The sequence below is a fragment of the Ranitomeya imitator genome, chromosome 5, assembly GCF_032444005.1.
Source record: "Ranitomeya imitator isolate aRanImi1 chromosome 5, aRanImi1.pri, whole genome shotgun sequence".
In the NCBI taxonomy this organism is placed as follows: domain Eukaryota; kingdom Metazoa; phylum Chordata; class Amphibia; order Anura; family Dendrobatidae; genus Ranitomeya; species Ranitomeya imitator.
Genome location: NC_091286.1, coordinates 47,906,482 through 47,922,765, shown reverse-complemented (window position 1 = coordinate 47,922,765; position 16,284 = coordinate 47,906,482). Strand labels below are relative to the sequence as shown.

The window sequence follows — 16,284 nt, the reverse complement described above, 5'->3', positions numbered from 1 at the left end:
CCTGTGGCACCCCCTCTGGGTGTGGGCACAATATGTCTGGTGTTGTATCCTCTCTAATATTAGCAGCTTCTTCTGCATCAAGTCCCAAAATGACTCATGGATGAATGAAATCGATTTTTGCTGTTGCCATCACAGTGAACACCTTGTAGCCTAGAATTATTGCCAGGTGTAGCTCGAGCTTTTCACAGAGAGCAATGTAGGGTAAGGCATTAAGACAATTGACCTGTTAACGGTGTGCATAGTTGTTGTCTTTGTGCATCTACTGTTCGCTAATCATACCAAGCTGGCATTTTCTGTTTTATCCCTGCAGGAATTTTATGTTTCGATCCACAGTACAGAGATTCCCCACAACTCACTTTATTCCTGTAAGTAATGTAATATTTTCTTAGCTGCCATTGAATGTCTGGGACAATAGGTTGCTTGCCTTCCTTCACCCCTTTCCATTAGTCTTGGGTCAATTCCCCAACCTCAAGTGATACCGAAATTACTCTGCTGACCCTTCACAGTCTACACAGCAAAGTTGGAAAAGTTACTGCTGTGTGTTCTCAACTGGAATAGTTCAGTTTTTTATACCAATGGTCACTTAAAAATATGTTTCTAAAGGTGGTTTCACATTATGTTCAGGCACTCGTTGAGTGGCCCCTTCTGAGCTTACATCCAACCCCCCCAAACGGGATTTGGAAATATGCGCCGACAGGGCCGTAGCCTATAATGGTGCCGGCAGACAGAACGTGCTCTCTGCCGTGCATCATTTTTGGGCATATACGCTTACTGGATGCGGACACTCAGACGCAGTCTACTACGTCAGCCTACAGTAGGGGTACATGCTCGAAAATGATGCACAGCAGAGCACACAGCACATTTTATGACACAGTATAATTTGCTTTGACAGCAGCTGCCTGTCTTCAAATAACTCCAGGTCTCTCTGAGTGTCAGTTTTACCAGGTGTAAGGTTTAGAATTTGTAGAACTTGTGCATAACCTCACTCTATCTATATGAATGTCTCTGTACTTAAATATTGTGTGTGTGTGTGTGTGTGTGTATATCTACTATATAATTGTCTAAGGGTCATTTCCGTCTGTCTGTCTGTCTTTCTGTCGGTCACAAATATTCATTGGTCGTGGCCTCTGTCTGCCATGGAAATCCAAGTCGCTGATTGGTCGCGGCAAACAGCCACGACCAATCAGCGACCGGCACAGTCCGGCGGAAAAATGGCCGCTCCATACTCCCCGCAGTCAGTGCCCGCTCCATACTGCTATCCAGTCAGCGCTCACACAGGGTTAATGGCTGCGTTACACCGCGTTATGCCGCGGTGTAACGCACTCCATTAACGCTGCTATTAACCCTGTGTGACCAACTTTTTACTATTGAAGATGCGTATGCAGCATCAATAGTAAAAAGATCTAATGGTACAAATAATAATAATAATAAAAAAAAGGTTATTCTCACCCTTCGCCGCCGTGTTCTCTCCTCGGGAGTGCAAGCGGCAGGTTCCGGTGGCAAGGATGCTATGCGAGAAGGACCTTCCATGACATCACGGTCATGTGACCGCGACGTCATCACATGTCCTGCACTCATACCAACCCTGGGACCGGAAGCTGCCGCGTGCACCGCGCACAGGCGCCAGAACTACAAGGGGCCCTCAGAAGGTGAGTATATGTTTATTTTTTATTTTAAGTCTTTTTTAACCTGTTACATATGTGGCTGGGCAATATACTACGTGGCTGGGCAATATACTACGTGACTGGGCAGTATACTCCGTGTCTGTGCTGTATACTACGTGGCTCTGTGCTGTATACTACGTCGCTGTGCAATATACTATGTGGCTGGGCAATATACTATGTGGCTGGACAATATACTACGTGACTGGGCAATATACTACATGACTGGGCAATATACTATTTGACTGGGCAATATACTACTTGACTGGGCAATATACTATGTGGCTGGGCAATATACTATGTGGCTGGGTAATATACTACGTAACTGGGCAATATACTACGTGGCTGGGGAATATACTACGTGGCTCGGCAATATACTACGTGGTTGGGCAATATACTACATGGCTGGGCAATATACTACGTGGCTGGGCAATATACTACGTCACTGGGTAATATACTACGTAGCTGGGCAATATACTACGTGACTGGGCAATATACTACCCAATACATAATGAACAGCGCTCCACCCAGGTGTAAAAAATCTTCAAAACACCAGCAACGTTTTGACCACAACTTGGTCATTGTCAAGCATGACAAGCAAGCTTGACAAAGACCAAGTAGTGGTCGAAACATTGTTGCTGTACCATGGCTCAATAAAGCGTATTTTGAAGATTTCTACACCTGGGTGGAGCGCTGTTCATTATGTATTGGATGGTTTGGAAGTGTCCGGGACGGTTCCCTGGACGTTGAACGGGCGCCCCAGAGCAGTGAGTGCTGTCAGCCTGTATATCTTTGTGGGCAATATAGTACGTCGCTGTGCAATATACTGCGTGGCTGGGCAATATACTACGTGGCTGTGCAATATACTACGTGGACATGCACACTCTAGAATACCCGATACGTTAGAATCGGGCCACCATCTGGTGTATATATATATATATATATATATAATTTATTTTTTAATAAGGTTTGTCTAAGATAAAGCTACTTAAAGTAATTCATACAGAATTAGACATGCTGTATTTATTTCTTAACAGTATCTGGGCTGGATCTTGACCCCTGCAGTTCCCCAATTGATACACAACTCCACAACCTAAATGGACCCAATGCTTTATTTCTCATTCCTTTTTTTATGATTGTCATAGAACAGGCTTGCACAACATATGGCCCGAGGGTCACATCTGGCCCACCGAAGAATGGACTCCTTTTTCGTGTATTCAAATGTATTTGCTTGTTTCTGACACGAATATATTTGAACATTGTGGCGCCAGGACTGGTGGAAAGGAAGGTCCATCAGCCCCAGACCCAACGTGCAGCAGCGTGATGAGGTCAGCACACTTCTGATGTCATCACACTGCTGCTGACATCTGACCTCCGAAGCACCACAAAGGAAAAGAGACGGCGTGGCCAATAGAAAGTGCTCCATCAAGAAGCCAAAAATTAATGTCATATCATTAATGAGGAGGATGAGGGGGTTAATGTTGATGTCAGGGCACATAATGGGGGGACAATTGTGATAGGGCGCACAGTTCTGAGAGGGGCAGTGTTGGTGTGGGGATATTTTGCATAATGGCAGTGTGATATTGTGTGTGAGGGGGATAGTTTACAGAGGGTCAGTGTGTGGGGGGTATATTTTGCATAGGAGCATTATGTGTATGCGTGAGGAGTATCTTTTGCAGGGGGGTAGTGTGTGTGGTGTGGGGGTAATATTTTGCAGAGGGATAGCGTGTGTGTGTGTGGGGGGGGATATTTTGCAGATGGGCCATGTGTGTGGAAGGGATATTTTGGAGAGGGGCATTGTGGGAGATATTTTACACAGGGGCAGTATGCAATGGATATTTTGGAGAGAGGCAGTGTGGGGAGAATATTACAGAAAGGGGCAGTGGGGGGGAATATTTTGGAGAAGGGCACTGTGGAGGGTAGATATTTTATGCAGGAAGCACATTGAGGGGCAATTATTTATTCAGGGACACAGCATCGTAGATATTTTCCATTTATGGGACAGTATAATATCTTTATTTTTAAGGAGACCATGCCGGGAAGTGCTGCAGAAGACTGGAGAAATATGCAGAGACTAGCTCTGGGCATGAAATCTCATCATGAAGTCAGGGCTACATGGACACAAAAGGGATGGGAATGACTTCAATCAAAAATGTCAAATATAAGGTACCTGGAGGTAAATTTTTATTTGTGATCCTGACTATGTCTCATCAGGGCTGTGGTTCTTGTATGGTCTGCATTCTGATGATGACTGTTAACAACTGTCAGTATCTCCTTACCATTGTTAAAGACATACTGTGAGTTGTATGTTCATGTGATAAATTGTACATGGGGCTGACCTGACATTGCATTCGATCACTCTAGTAAGCGTAGTGATTTATTCATGTAGTGACGATGGCTCTGACACTGCATTCATGTACTGATGGTGGTTCTAGCGCTTCATTCATGTACTGACAATGGTTGTGATGCTGCATTCACATACTAACGGTGGTTCTGGTGCTGCATTCACATACTGACTGTGGTTCTGGCAATGCATTCATGTACCGACAGTGGTTATGATGCTGCATTCACATATTGATGGTGGTTCTGGAACTGTGCTACATTCACGTACGAACGGTGGTTCTGGCACTGCATTCATGTACTGACGGTGGTTCTGATGCTGCATTCCCTTATTGATAATGGTTCTGGCACTGCACTGCATTCATGTACTAACGGTGGTTCTGGCACTGCCTTCACATACTGATGGTAGTTCTGGTGCTGCATTCATGTACTGACGGTGGTTCTGATCTTGTACACATGTAGAAATCTAAAACATACTTCATGGCTATGTTAAAACTTTAAAACTCTCAAAATTTAGAGTTTGAGATCATGAGGGGCATTTGGCGAATTTCTGCTCAGTGGAAGTTAGCGTCTGTTCATGCTTGTTTTTTTTTTAGCAGAATCTCTCCAAATTCTCCTCAAATATTCAAAACTTGGTTCTGGTGATTTATTATTAATGTACTCATGGGGGTTCTGGTGATGTATTGATGTAAGTAGCCCTTTCATTCTTTTGCAGCCATTCGGATTTGTTCAGTGTGGCATTTCGGCCCTTGGACCCAAAAATGTTGTGCACCTCTGATGATCTTAGTCATAGAAATTGTGCCTGCCTAATTTTTCCTATTATGTCCCTCTATGTGACTTCTGTCCCCCTTGTGGGTAAAAATTAATCCCTCCAGACTTTTTAAACTTTTTATGTAATGGGCCACCCTAATATGTGGATACTGATCATATGCCATATACTTATAGCACAGGTACAAATTCCACATAATAAAAGTACCCATACGTTGGCGACTCATAACAGATGAGCAAGTAAGGAGGAGCAGAGCCATTTAAGCCATATTAAAATTCAATACAAAACTTTATTATCATAAATATTACAATGAATGAGAAATACATAAATAAATTCTATGAATACATGTACGTCTCTGGTCATGACCCAGGTTAAAGAGGGGCCAATGACAAGGCAAAACAATTTAATGATTTGTGTCCAGCTCTTATGTTAATGGCTTTGATGAAAATATATATATATGTGTTAAGTTCCCATCCAAATGCCAAATAGCACTATGCTGTCCTAAAGGGCAACAAATAATTCATACTGGCAGACAGAAATGATAAAACTCACTTAGATGCACTAATCAAAGTCTATGCTTGTACATATTGCTGGAATTGCAAAAATAACTTGTCCGTGTTATTAGGGTTATTTACCCATGGTTGGAGTCCTGCCTTGGCGTTGGTCCCTTTCCCCAACGTACTGTACGTTTCGCGTTCGTCGCTTCTTCACATTATAAGCATATGTAAAGTCAATGCACTGTAAAACTCTGGTATTTATAGCAAGTCTGGCTGTCAGCACAAAATAACAAAACACTGACTGGGACACCCAGGCTAGTGTGAATAGGTGCATAGTAGGAGCAGCCACCTTCATATATAATATACAAAAGAAGTTGCACTCTATCGTGCTAAAGCATGTTAATGTGAAATATATGAAACATGAATAGCAATACGGCTTCTGAAATTTAGGAAAAAAATGAGCCGCTTTGCACATAATTTGGCCAATTCATGTCTGCCCATCAACCAACATCAAGGTGGTCTCAAAAACTGATGGGTTCCTACATTTCAATGTGAATACCTCTCTTAGGCTGATGTCTGAATTCCTCGGTGAATGTGGACACCTCCCTCAGTAATGCCTACATTTATAGGTAGGTAGAAATCTGCTGTAATTAAAATTATCACATGATGAAGGGCGGAGTGCTCGGTCAGTAAGTTAACTTACAAATATCAAAAGACTGACTGGCACATCCAAGCTGTTTTTTTTGTATATTGTATATTGAGGTAGCTGCTCCTAGTATGCACCTAATCACACTAGCTTGGATGTGCCAGTCAGTCTTTTGTTATTTGTATGTTAGCTTATTGACTGAGCACTCCACCCTTCGACACGTGGCGATTTTAACTACAGCAGGTTCCTACCTACCTATAAATGCAGGCTTTACTGAGAGAGGTGTTCACATTCACCCAGGAATTCAGACATCAGCCTAAGAGAGGTATTCACATTGATAAGTAGGGACCCATCAGTTTTTGAGACCACCTTGACGTTGGTTGATAGGCAGACATAAATTGGCCAAATTATGGGCAAAGCATCTAATTTAGCACGACAGAGTGCAACTCTTTTTGTATAATGTCAGCACAAAATGACTGTTCCAACCAAGCACAGGTACTCGGTGCACCCTTCGAGTGGCCGAGCTGTTTGGGGCATCTTCCCATCTACTGTACTTGTTCTGCATCTATCATGTCTTGATTGACAACTCCAGCTTTACAAGGGTCAGAAAAAAATGGACATAGTTGGAAACCAAGTAGGCGGGAAGGTGCAGTTATGCCAAGGGTATACTAATTGCCTGTGCTTAGTCTGCACAATCATTTTATGCAGACTCAATTAAAAAAAAAAATTAACACTGGCCGTACACAATAGATATACAGTATATCTGCCAAATACTGCCCTCAGCAAAACAAGGGTAGAAGCTGCTGCCAGATTCTTCTGAGAGCAGCTCATATCAAAAGGATTTTCCAATCATATTCCAAAAGATCCGAAGCACCAGATCCTTTTCTTCATGTAAAACTTTACTCTTGTTCTTTGTAACAATACCTAGTTATGCATTTTTTTAAAAATAAAAAAACCCTTAAGTTTCCAAGCAGAAAAGAATCTGGCGCCTTGGATTTTTTGGTATATGATTGTCTGAATTAACTTGGCAGGAAGCTGAACCGATTAAGCCCTGAGATCATCTAGTGGTGCATGGGATTCTCTTGTAAAGCAAAATGATTGGGTGATTAAAATCCATCTGTCTGATCCTCTGCTCCCCTGCGTATGTTAGCGGGGGAGAGTAATGGAGACCCCTATACACAACGGATAGCTGGCCTGTCCGGTCCTATTGAAATAAGAACATTCATTGTGTATGGCCAAATTTAATTTGTTCTGGGCTAATGGCCATACTACATTAAAGAGTTAATACACACACAAAAAAACTACATACATACATACATGCAGGACGCATACGCATACATACAGTCAAACATACAGAACATGTCGCAATATGCTGTACGGTAAACACTCTTTTTTGTCTGCCGTCAAGCCCATTCCTGCCTCGCACACGCAAGGATTAGGTAAATAATGCATTGAAATTTTAGATTTGTTTGCCTTACACGGTTTAGGTTACATCTGCTTGATACGCGCGCAGGGTATCCATGGTTCCCTTTTCCACAACCTGCTGTTTGTGAGCTCAGGGAGGATTAGATCCGGGCGTCCCTATTGTCACCATTTTAACTGTCTCGGAGGGAAAAGTCAATGGTGTAACCGCCAAGTATTATTTATACACTGCTATACATTTATAACACCTAAGATCAAGCAGAATGCCCATCATACCTGTGTTATAGCAGAAATAAAGGACCATGGAATATGATGACTATGGTGTAACTCCAGTGCAGACCTATGGCCAGCGGAGAATATTGCCATGATGACATATGAGAGTATATGAACACGGCGGCTTAGAGACGCTGGTTCACTCTCTGAGCTTTTCCTGCGGCGGCGCTTTATTTTACATCCTATTTAGGTCTTTTGCAGCGACTTAGCCGCCGGCATTTTATTTAACAAATTGTATGTATTAATAGTGAGCTGTTTTCAAGCAGAAACTGCCAGAAGATTGGTTAGGTCACAACTTTAAGCCACTTTACGGATTTTGCAAAAAAAAAAAAGTTACAAAAGACTACACATGTGCACAGCTAGTCGTTACTAGATCACTCTACGTATGTTAATTCTTTTTAGCATTTTTAAGTGCTTTTTTAGGTGGGTTCAAGGTGGAATCTATCTGAAAAAGTCATGGTATGAACCAGGGGCGGACATACCATTGGTGCAACCTATGCAGACGCACAGTACAGAAATAAAGGTGGCCCCAACTTCCATATCCAAAGTACTAAACAGCTTTTCTCACATATACATTATTGGACGGCAAAGGGCCCATATACTGTTCTTGTGCAAGAGCCCAATTCTATCCCTGGCATGCACATGTCCTAACTAGCAGAAATCTACAGTTTATTTTGTAGCAATGAAAGAAAGTTAAGCTGGTGGACCCTAACGGCATGTGCCTCATCATGCATTTTGTGTACGACTAGGCGAGCTTTGACCTCCAAACTAAACACATTGATATAACTTGCCTGCCATCTTGCTGATATGGTACAACTCGCTTTCATTAGGTCAGTGAGAGGAATCTACAACTTCTGTCAGTGTTACAGTGATCCATAGTTTCCTAAAGGAGATTCTCACTAAAAAACAGTGATTGAGAAGTGCCATCACTTCCCAGCTGTCACTCAGAATAACAGGCCACAGCACTTGAAAATGCAAACTTTGCCGGATCTTCACATGCAAATCAGAAAAATTCACAATGAACACTTCCTTGAAGAGAGTTTTAGATATTCTTGACCATACATGAGCAATGTCCATTTATCAGTGGTCCACGGAAAGGAGTATGGAGATCGTGACCAAGTCAAAAAGAGCCGTTAAGAGAAGACTCATGGTGTAGGACACAATATTTTAAGGAAATCCATATTTCATGCACTTAGGTACTGCACTATCAATGTGTATTAGTTTAAAGGTAATCTGTTAGTAGGGTCAACCCTCCTAATTCATCTATATGGGCATGCAGGTTATAGGAAGCTGAATAAAACAATACCTTGATTTCTGCAGTACGATGTCTTATTCCAGAGAAATCCACCTTTTTCCCAAATATAAATGATGAGCTGAAACAGACTATGGTATGGACACTATTCTCCTTGAGAATCTGCCTCCAGAGCTTATTTTACATGAAAGGGGACGTTACCAGTGACAGACATGACATGTAGATCATGAGAACAAACTATCAGTCATTACATGTCTCACACTGGGGTTCCACAAAGCTCTGTCCTGGCCCCAGATTTGCTCAGCATTGTTATAAATGATCTAGGCCAGAGAACTGAAGGTAAACTAATAAAATTTGCAAACAATGCAAAGATAGAAGGGATAGCTAAAGGTACCGTCACACTGAACGATATCGTTAACGATATCGTTGCTTTTTGTGACGTAGCAACGATATCGTTAACGAAATCGTTGTGTGTGACAGCGACCAACGATCAGGCCCCTGCTGGGAGATCGTTGGTCGCTGGGGAAAGTCCAGAACTTTATTTCGTCGCTGGACCTCCCGCTGACATCGCTGGATCGGCGTGTGTGACGCCGATTCAGCGATGTCTTCACTGGTAACCAGGGTAAATATCGGGTTACTAAGCGCAGGGCCGCGCTTAGTAAACCGATGTTTACCCTGGTTACCAGTGTAAAAGTAAAAAAAAAAAAAACACTACATACTTACCTTCCGCTGTCTGTCCCCAGCGCTGTGCTTCTCTGCAGTCTGCACTGTGTACGCCGGCCAGCCGGAAAGCAGAGCACAGCGGTGACGTCACACAGTGCAGAGGAGAGCACAGCGCCGGAGGACAGACAGCGGAATGTAAGTATGTAGTGTTTATTTTTTTTTACTTTTACGCTGGTAACCAGGGTAAACATCGGGTTACTAAGCGCGGCCCTGTGCTTAGTAACCCGATGTTTACCCTGGTTACCTGGGGACCTCGGGATCGTTGGTCGCTGGAGAGCTGTCTGTGTGACAGCTCTCCAGCGACCAAACAGCGACGCTGCAGCGATCGGCATCGTTGTCGGTATCGCTGCAGCGTCGCTTAGTGTGACGGTACCTTAACACTAGAGAAGTCAGAGAAAGGATTCAGAAGGATCTAGATAAGCTTGAACAATGGGCAGCGTTTAATAGAATGGTATTTAACAGAGAAATGCAAGATTCTACGTCTGGGCAAGAAAAATGAAAAGGACATCTACAGAATGGGAGGAACAGAACTAAGCAACAGCATGCGTGTCAACAGTGTGATGCAGCAGCAAATAAATGGCAAACACAGTTTTAGGATGCATTAAGAGAACCATAGAGTCTAGATCAGGTGAGTAATTATCCCCCTCTTTGGTCACACTTCATCTGGAATACTGTGTCCAGTTCTGGGCACCACATTTTAAAAAAGACACACAAAAAACGAGAGGAATGGCTACCAGGATGGTGAGCAGACTGCAAAGTATGTCCTACGAGGAATGGTTAAAGGATCGAGGACTGTTTAGCTTGCAAAGCAAAAGGCTCAAAGGGACTTAAAGGGAACCTGTCACCCCCAAAATCGAGGGTGAGCTAAGCCCACCAGCATCAGGGGCTTATCTACAGCATTCTGGAATGCTGTAGATAAGCCCCCGATGTATCCTAAAAGATAAGAAAAGGAAAGAGGTTAAGATTATACTGACCCAGGGGCGGTCCTGGTCCGGTCCGATGGGTGTCACGGTCTGGTCCGGCGCCTCCCATCTTCATCAGATGACGTCCTCTTCTGGTCTTTCCGCTGCGGCTCCGGCGCAGGCGTACTTTGTCTGCCCTGTTGAGGGCAGAGCAAAGTACTGCAGTGCGCAGGTGCCGGGCCTCTCTGACCTTTCCCGGCGCCTGCGCACTGCAGTACCTTGCTCTGTCCTCAACAGGGCAGACAAAGTACGACTGCGCCGGAGCCGCAGCGTGAAGACCAGAAGAGGACGTCATCCTATGAAGACCGGACCGGACCCGACCGCGACGCCCACCGGATCAGACCACCCGCCCAGGTGAGTATGATATAATCTCTTTTTCTCATCTTTTAGGATACATCAGGGGCTTATCTACAGCATTACAGAATGCTGTAGATAAACCCCTGATGCCGGTGGGCTTAGCTCACCCTCAATTTTGGGGGTGACAGGTTCCCTTTAATAACTGTCTTCAAATATCAGAAGAGCTGTCACTGTGTAGAGGGATCATCATTATTCTGATGATCTGATTATGAGTGGAACAGGCTGCCACAAGAGGTGGTGAGTTTTCCTTTAATGGAAGTTTTCAACCAGAGGCTGAACGGACATCTGTCTGACATGGTTTAGTGAATCCTGCACTGAGCCGGGGTTGGACACGATGACCCTGGAGGTCCCTTCCAACTCTAAAATTCTATGATTCTATTGCCCTCTTTCATTTAAAATAAGCTATAGATGCAGATTCTCAGGGAAATTTATGTTTGGCCCATAGATCTTACCAGCTCATTTACAGTGGCATGTAAAAGTTTGGGCATCCTTGGTCAAAATTACTGTTATTGTGAACAGTTAAAGGGAACCTGTCACCCCCCCCCAGGCATTTGTAACTAAAAGAGCCACCTTGTGAAGCACTAATGCTGCATTTGGACAAGGTGGCTCTTTTAGTTATGCTCCTTGCACACGCTGAAATAAACACTTATAAAATGTGCCCCCTCATACCGTGAAATCGCCGGGGAGGCGGGACTTTCCTTCCTAATCAGACGCAGCACAGCCATCATTCATTCCCCCTTGGTGCTGGGCGCCGCCTCCTCAGCGTTGTTTGAATCTGTCCCGGAGCCTGCGCTGTTATGTTATCCCTTGGGCATGCGCAGTTAGCACTGCCCTTCTTCTGACATCATTTGATGTCAGGCTGACTGCGCCTGTGCGGCTGCGCTGCCCGAGATCCCGCCCCGCAGTGTCTTCTGATTTATTCACACTGCGGTGCTGGGATTCATGGGCATGCGCAGTGCATATCTTCGCCTCTCACTCATCTCCCTCCGCCTTCTTCAGACTGTGCGGCGTCAGCTGATCCCTAATCGCTGTGGCATGCGATTAGGGTTCACAACAGCAGTAAGGGTGACCAAACTTGTACATGCCACTGTACATATTAAGATAAATGTGGATTACTGTGGAATAAAACATCAGATCGCAGATATCAAGGTATCATTTTATTCAGCTTCCCATGACCTGCATGCCCATATAGACGGCTTAAGATGATGGATCTTACAGACTGATTTTCTTTAAAGGGAACCTGTCATTAGATTCATGCTGCCCGAACCACAGGCAGAATCAGAATCTGGCTGACTGATGATGAGTATGTCTTTTCTCTAAAATGCTACAACATTTCAGACGTAACATAGTTTGAAAAGGCAGCTAGGAACTATAGGAAGAGACCTGACTGGTCAGGTACGCCGCCAGCTTTTCTCACCTTGCTCCAGTTTATTGACAGCATTTCAAAGTAAGCGATCACAGGCTGCAGTTGCATATTGAGATTCTGATTTATGCTTCTCGTTGTTCAGGCAGCATGAATCTAATGCCAGGTTCCCCTTAAGCAGTAGTGTTTTTAAAGGAAAGGAGCCTTAAGAAGAAAATCAGTATAAGGGAAGTACCAATTTTGACTTTGCATGGGCTGCCATCTCCCCAGGACATAATGGCTATGAATAACTTTGCACTGTGTTTTAGGTAACTTTATAATTAGTCCTAACCCTTTTTGCCTCGGAGTTTGTATACGTCCCTCACTGAACCAGCTGATTTGCAAAATCTGAATTCTGGCTCTGATGGATCTCTGCTTTTCTCCTCCTTTTTTCAGTGTTAAAAAGTATCTGAGATTATGGGCGGGGGAGGGGATTGTACATGGCAAATCAGAGTGTGGAGAGGAGGAAAAGCATCCAAGCTATCAAGGAGGGCAGACCACACAAGACCTCACATCTAGTGTGTATTATTACTATAAGGCCATGATCACACTAGCAGTATTTGGTCAGTATTTCACATCAGTATTTATAAGCCAAAACCAGGAGTGGGTGAGAAATCCAGAAGTGGAGACGAGTGTATATTATACTTTTCCTCTATTTGTTCCTCACCTGGTTTTGGCTTACAAATACTGATGTGAGATACTGACCAAATACTGATAGTGTGACGGCAGCCTAAGAAACACCCTCACAAGATAAATGTCTGATGCTAGGAGCAGGTTGGAAGCAAAATACCAGGAGGTCTGAAAACGGATGACGTTTCCAGACTGAAACTTTATTTTCTATAACTAAATGTAACCACTAACACAAGTACAAGAGAGAGTACAAAGGAGGGCAACAAAATTAATAAAGGGGATGGGAGAACTACAATACCCAGATAGATTAGCGAAATTAGGATTATTTAGTCTAGAAAAAAGACGACTGAGGGGCGATCTAATAACCATGTATAAGTATATAAGGGGACAATACAAATATCTCGCTGAGGATCTGTTTATACCAAGGAAGGTGACGGGCACAAGGGGGCATTCTTTGCGTCTGGAGGAGAGAAGGTTTTTCCACCAACATAGAAGAGGATTCTTTACTGTTAGGGCAGTGAGAATCTGGAATTGCTTGCCTGAGGAGGTGGTGATGGCGAACTCAGTCGAGGGGTTCAAGAGAGGCCTGGATGTCTTCCTGGAGCAGAACAATATTGTATCATACAATTATTAGGTTCTGTAGAAGGACGTAGATCTGGGTATTTATTATGATGGAATATAGGCTGAACTGGATGGACAAATGTCTTTTTTCGGCCTTACTAACTATGTTACTATGTTACTATGTAAGTAAAAAATCTTTTCTTCCATGTCAAAGGTGTCCATAGCCTTCAAGTCTACACCTGGAATTATAAGTTTTATCACTGATGTCACTGTCATTTTATGTGATGCCAATTCCCGCCTGTGTCTGATTCTCTTTCATTTCTCCATTTTGTGATTTATATGATAGAAAGTACCATAACATATGATATTACGTCTCCAGTGGCCCAGTATGCAGCACGATGAGTTTCTGCTGTTAATACTCATGCAGCACAATCTCCTGTAACTTTTACCATCAGCGAGTGATGCTCTTTATTCAAGTAGAACACAAATCTCTTCTGGATTATTGCTTTTCTTACAATTCATTCCTGCATTCAAGGTACAAAGCTTCCTCTATTCCCTTCTGTAATGTCTTTGAAATTAATTCTAGGTTTTTTTTTCTTCATTCTTACTTTCAAAGAAGACGGTTGCAATTTTTTTGTGCCACACTTCACATCACACATTCTCATCAGAGCTGACATTTAACCAAGTGATATCATAATGTGATTAGAAATGCGCATTTTCTGGAAGGAGAAGTTTACTTTAGTGTGTGACTGACTTGTCATTTTAGTGCTGTAACGTTTTTATGGATAACTGGATTTCTACTAGTTATCAGCCACAACCGTGAAGGCAGATAAATACCGAGTAACAAGTAACCTTGTTCTGAGCATTTATCTCCATTATAATAGAAATGTCTGTTGTAAGGACAAAATGGGTCAAGGAAATGATGCAAACAATCAGATTACAGAATATTAATGGTGACGTGTCCAGTTTACTTAGATTATAGTTTAGACTAATATCACAACAATTAGACCAATCCCATTGTTGGGATAAGCCGTGCCATGGGTATTTTATCCTCTTTCACTAGTGCAAAAAAAAAACGCTAAAACAGCCAAAAGTGAATATTCATGTTTATGGAGAATTTACAAGATTATTTATTTATCTTTGCTTATATAGCACCATTATATTCCACAACACTTTTCAGACATAATCATCCTCACAATCTAAGTTCCCTATCAGTATGTCTTTAGCAGAATCTGGGGGGAACGGGAGAACCCGGAGGAAACCCACATAAACATGGGAACAATATACAAACTCCTTGTAGATGTTGTCCTTGGTAGGATTTGATCCCAGCGCTGCAAAGCAAAAGTTCTAACTGTTAGCAGGTACCATACTCTGAGAATATTATTATTATTATTATTATTATTAATAATGGCCTTCAGCGCGATCTTATTCCGCGGCAACTTGATGGATGAACGCTCTGTAGAAAGACCGATCTGCATGGTCTTCTCCGTTATCTTGATTGTATCAAGCCATCGAGTTGCTGGTCTTCCTCTTCGCCTTGTTCCTTCTATTCTTCCAAACATGATGTCCTTCTCCCAGTGATTGCTCTCTTCGTATGATGTGTCCAAAATAGGCAAGTCGTATTTTGGTGATTCTTGCTTCTAATGATATGTCTGGCTTGACTTGTTCCAAAATTTGTTTGTTCTTCTTACCATCCATTGTATTGATAGAATCCTTCTTCAGCACCTTATTTCAAAAGCACTGATTCTTTTTTTGGTCTTGTTTCTTTATAGTCCAGGTTTCACAGCCATTTGTTACTACAGAAAAGACCAGATTATGGACGAGGTGTGTCTTAGTCGTCAGTGAAATGTTCCTCGATTTGAAGACCTTGTCCAGTGACTTCATTGTTGAGTTGTCCATAGCTATTCTTTTATTTACTTCTGATGTCGTCAGTGCATCTTGAGTAATCATCGATCTGAGAAGGTTGAAATCCTTTACCACTTCTATTTCATCAGCGTCCATCTCAAATGTGTCCCAATCGTACCTAGTAGTAGTCAATATCTTTGTCTTGCTTATATTGAGTAAGAGTCCCATGCTTGAGCTTTCATTCCAATTACGCTTGTTGCTATATCGTATCATCTGCGTATTTAAGATTGTTGATAATTCTTCCAGCAATTTTGATTTCGTCTTTTTTTTTCCGGCAAATCCAGCCTTCCTGAAAAATAGCTCCTGAATATGAATTGAAGAGAAATGGTGACAGGATGCAGCTTTGTCTGACTCCTCAGTCTACTTTGAACCATGCCGTGTCTCCATGTTCTGTTCTAACTGTTGCTTCTTGGTCGATGTATAGGTTCCTAATGAGGCTGATCTGATGGCTTGGCATACTCATATTCTTCATGGTATTCCAAAGTTTCAGGTGATCAACACAGTTGAAGGCTTTGCTGTAGTCGATGACTACAATAGATCTCCTTGTTGTATTCTTTGGCCTTTTCCATTTTCCATCTAATGTTAGCAATTACATCTCTTGTTCCTCTGCCTTTTCTGAATCCTGCTTATTCCTCTGGCAGCTCTTTGTCAAAGTAATGCTGTAGCCACCTTTGTAGGATCTTCAGTAGTATTTTGCTGGCATGAGTGCAATAGTCCAATAGTTTCCATAGTTTATTCCTACTCCTTCTTCGGAATAGGAATAAACACGGATCTTGTCCTTTCTTCTTTCTTTAGGCTATTTGCCAGATGTCCATATAAGTTGACACAGGTATGTGATAACATCAACGTCTGCTTGAGAAGACTTTATTAGTTCTATTGGAACA

The 16,284-nt window shown here is 42.7% G+C and overlaps 1 protein-coding gene across 1 annotated transcript in view; it reads left to right on the top strand.

Annotated features, from left to right (window-relative positions):
• STPG4 (sperm-tail PG-rich repeat containing 4) overlaps positions 1-16,284 on the top strand; it is a 110,126-nt gene that overhangs the window by 56,271 nt on the left and 37,571 nt on the right. Inside the window, exon 5 of the mRNA XM_069768640.1 lies at positions 311-365. Coding sequence (XP_069624741.1) covers positions 311-365 — 55 coding nt within the window. The remainder of the gene's footprint in view (positions 1-310; positions 366-16,284) is intronic.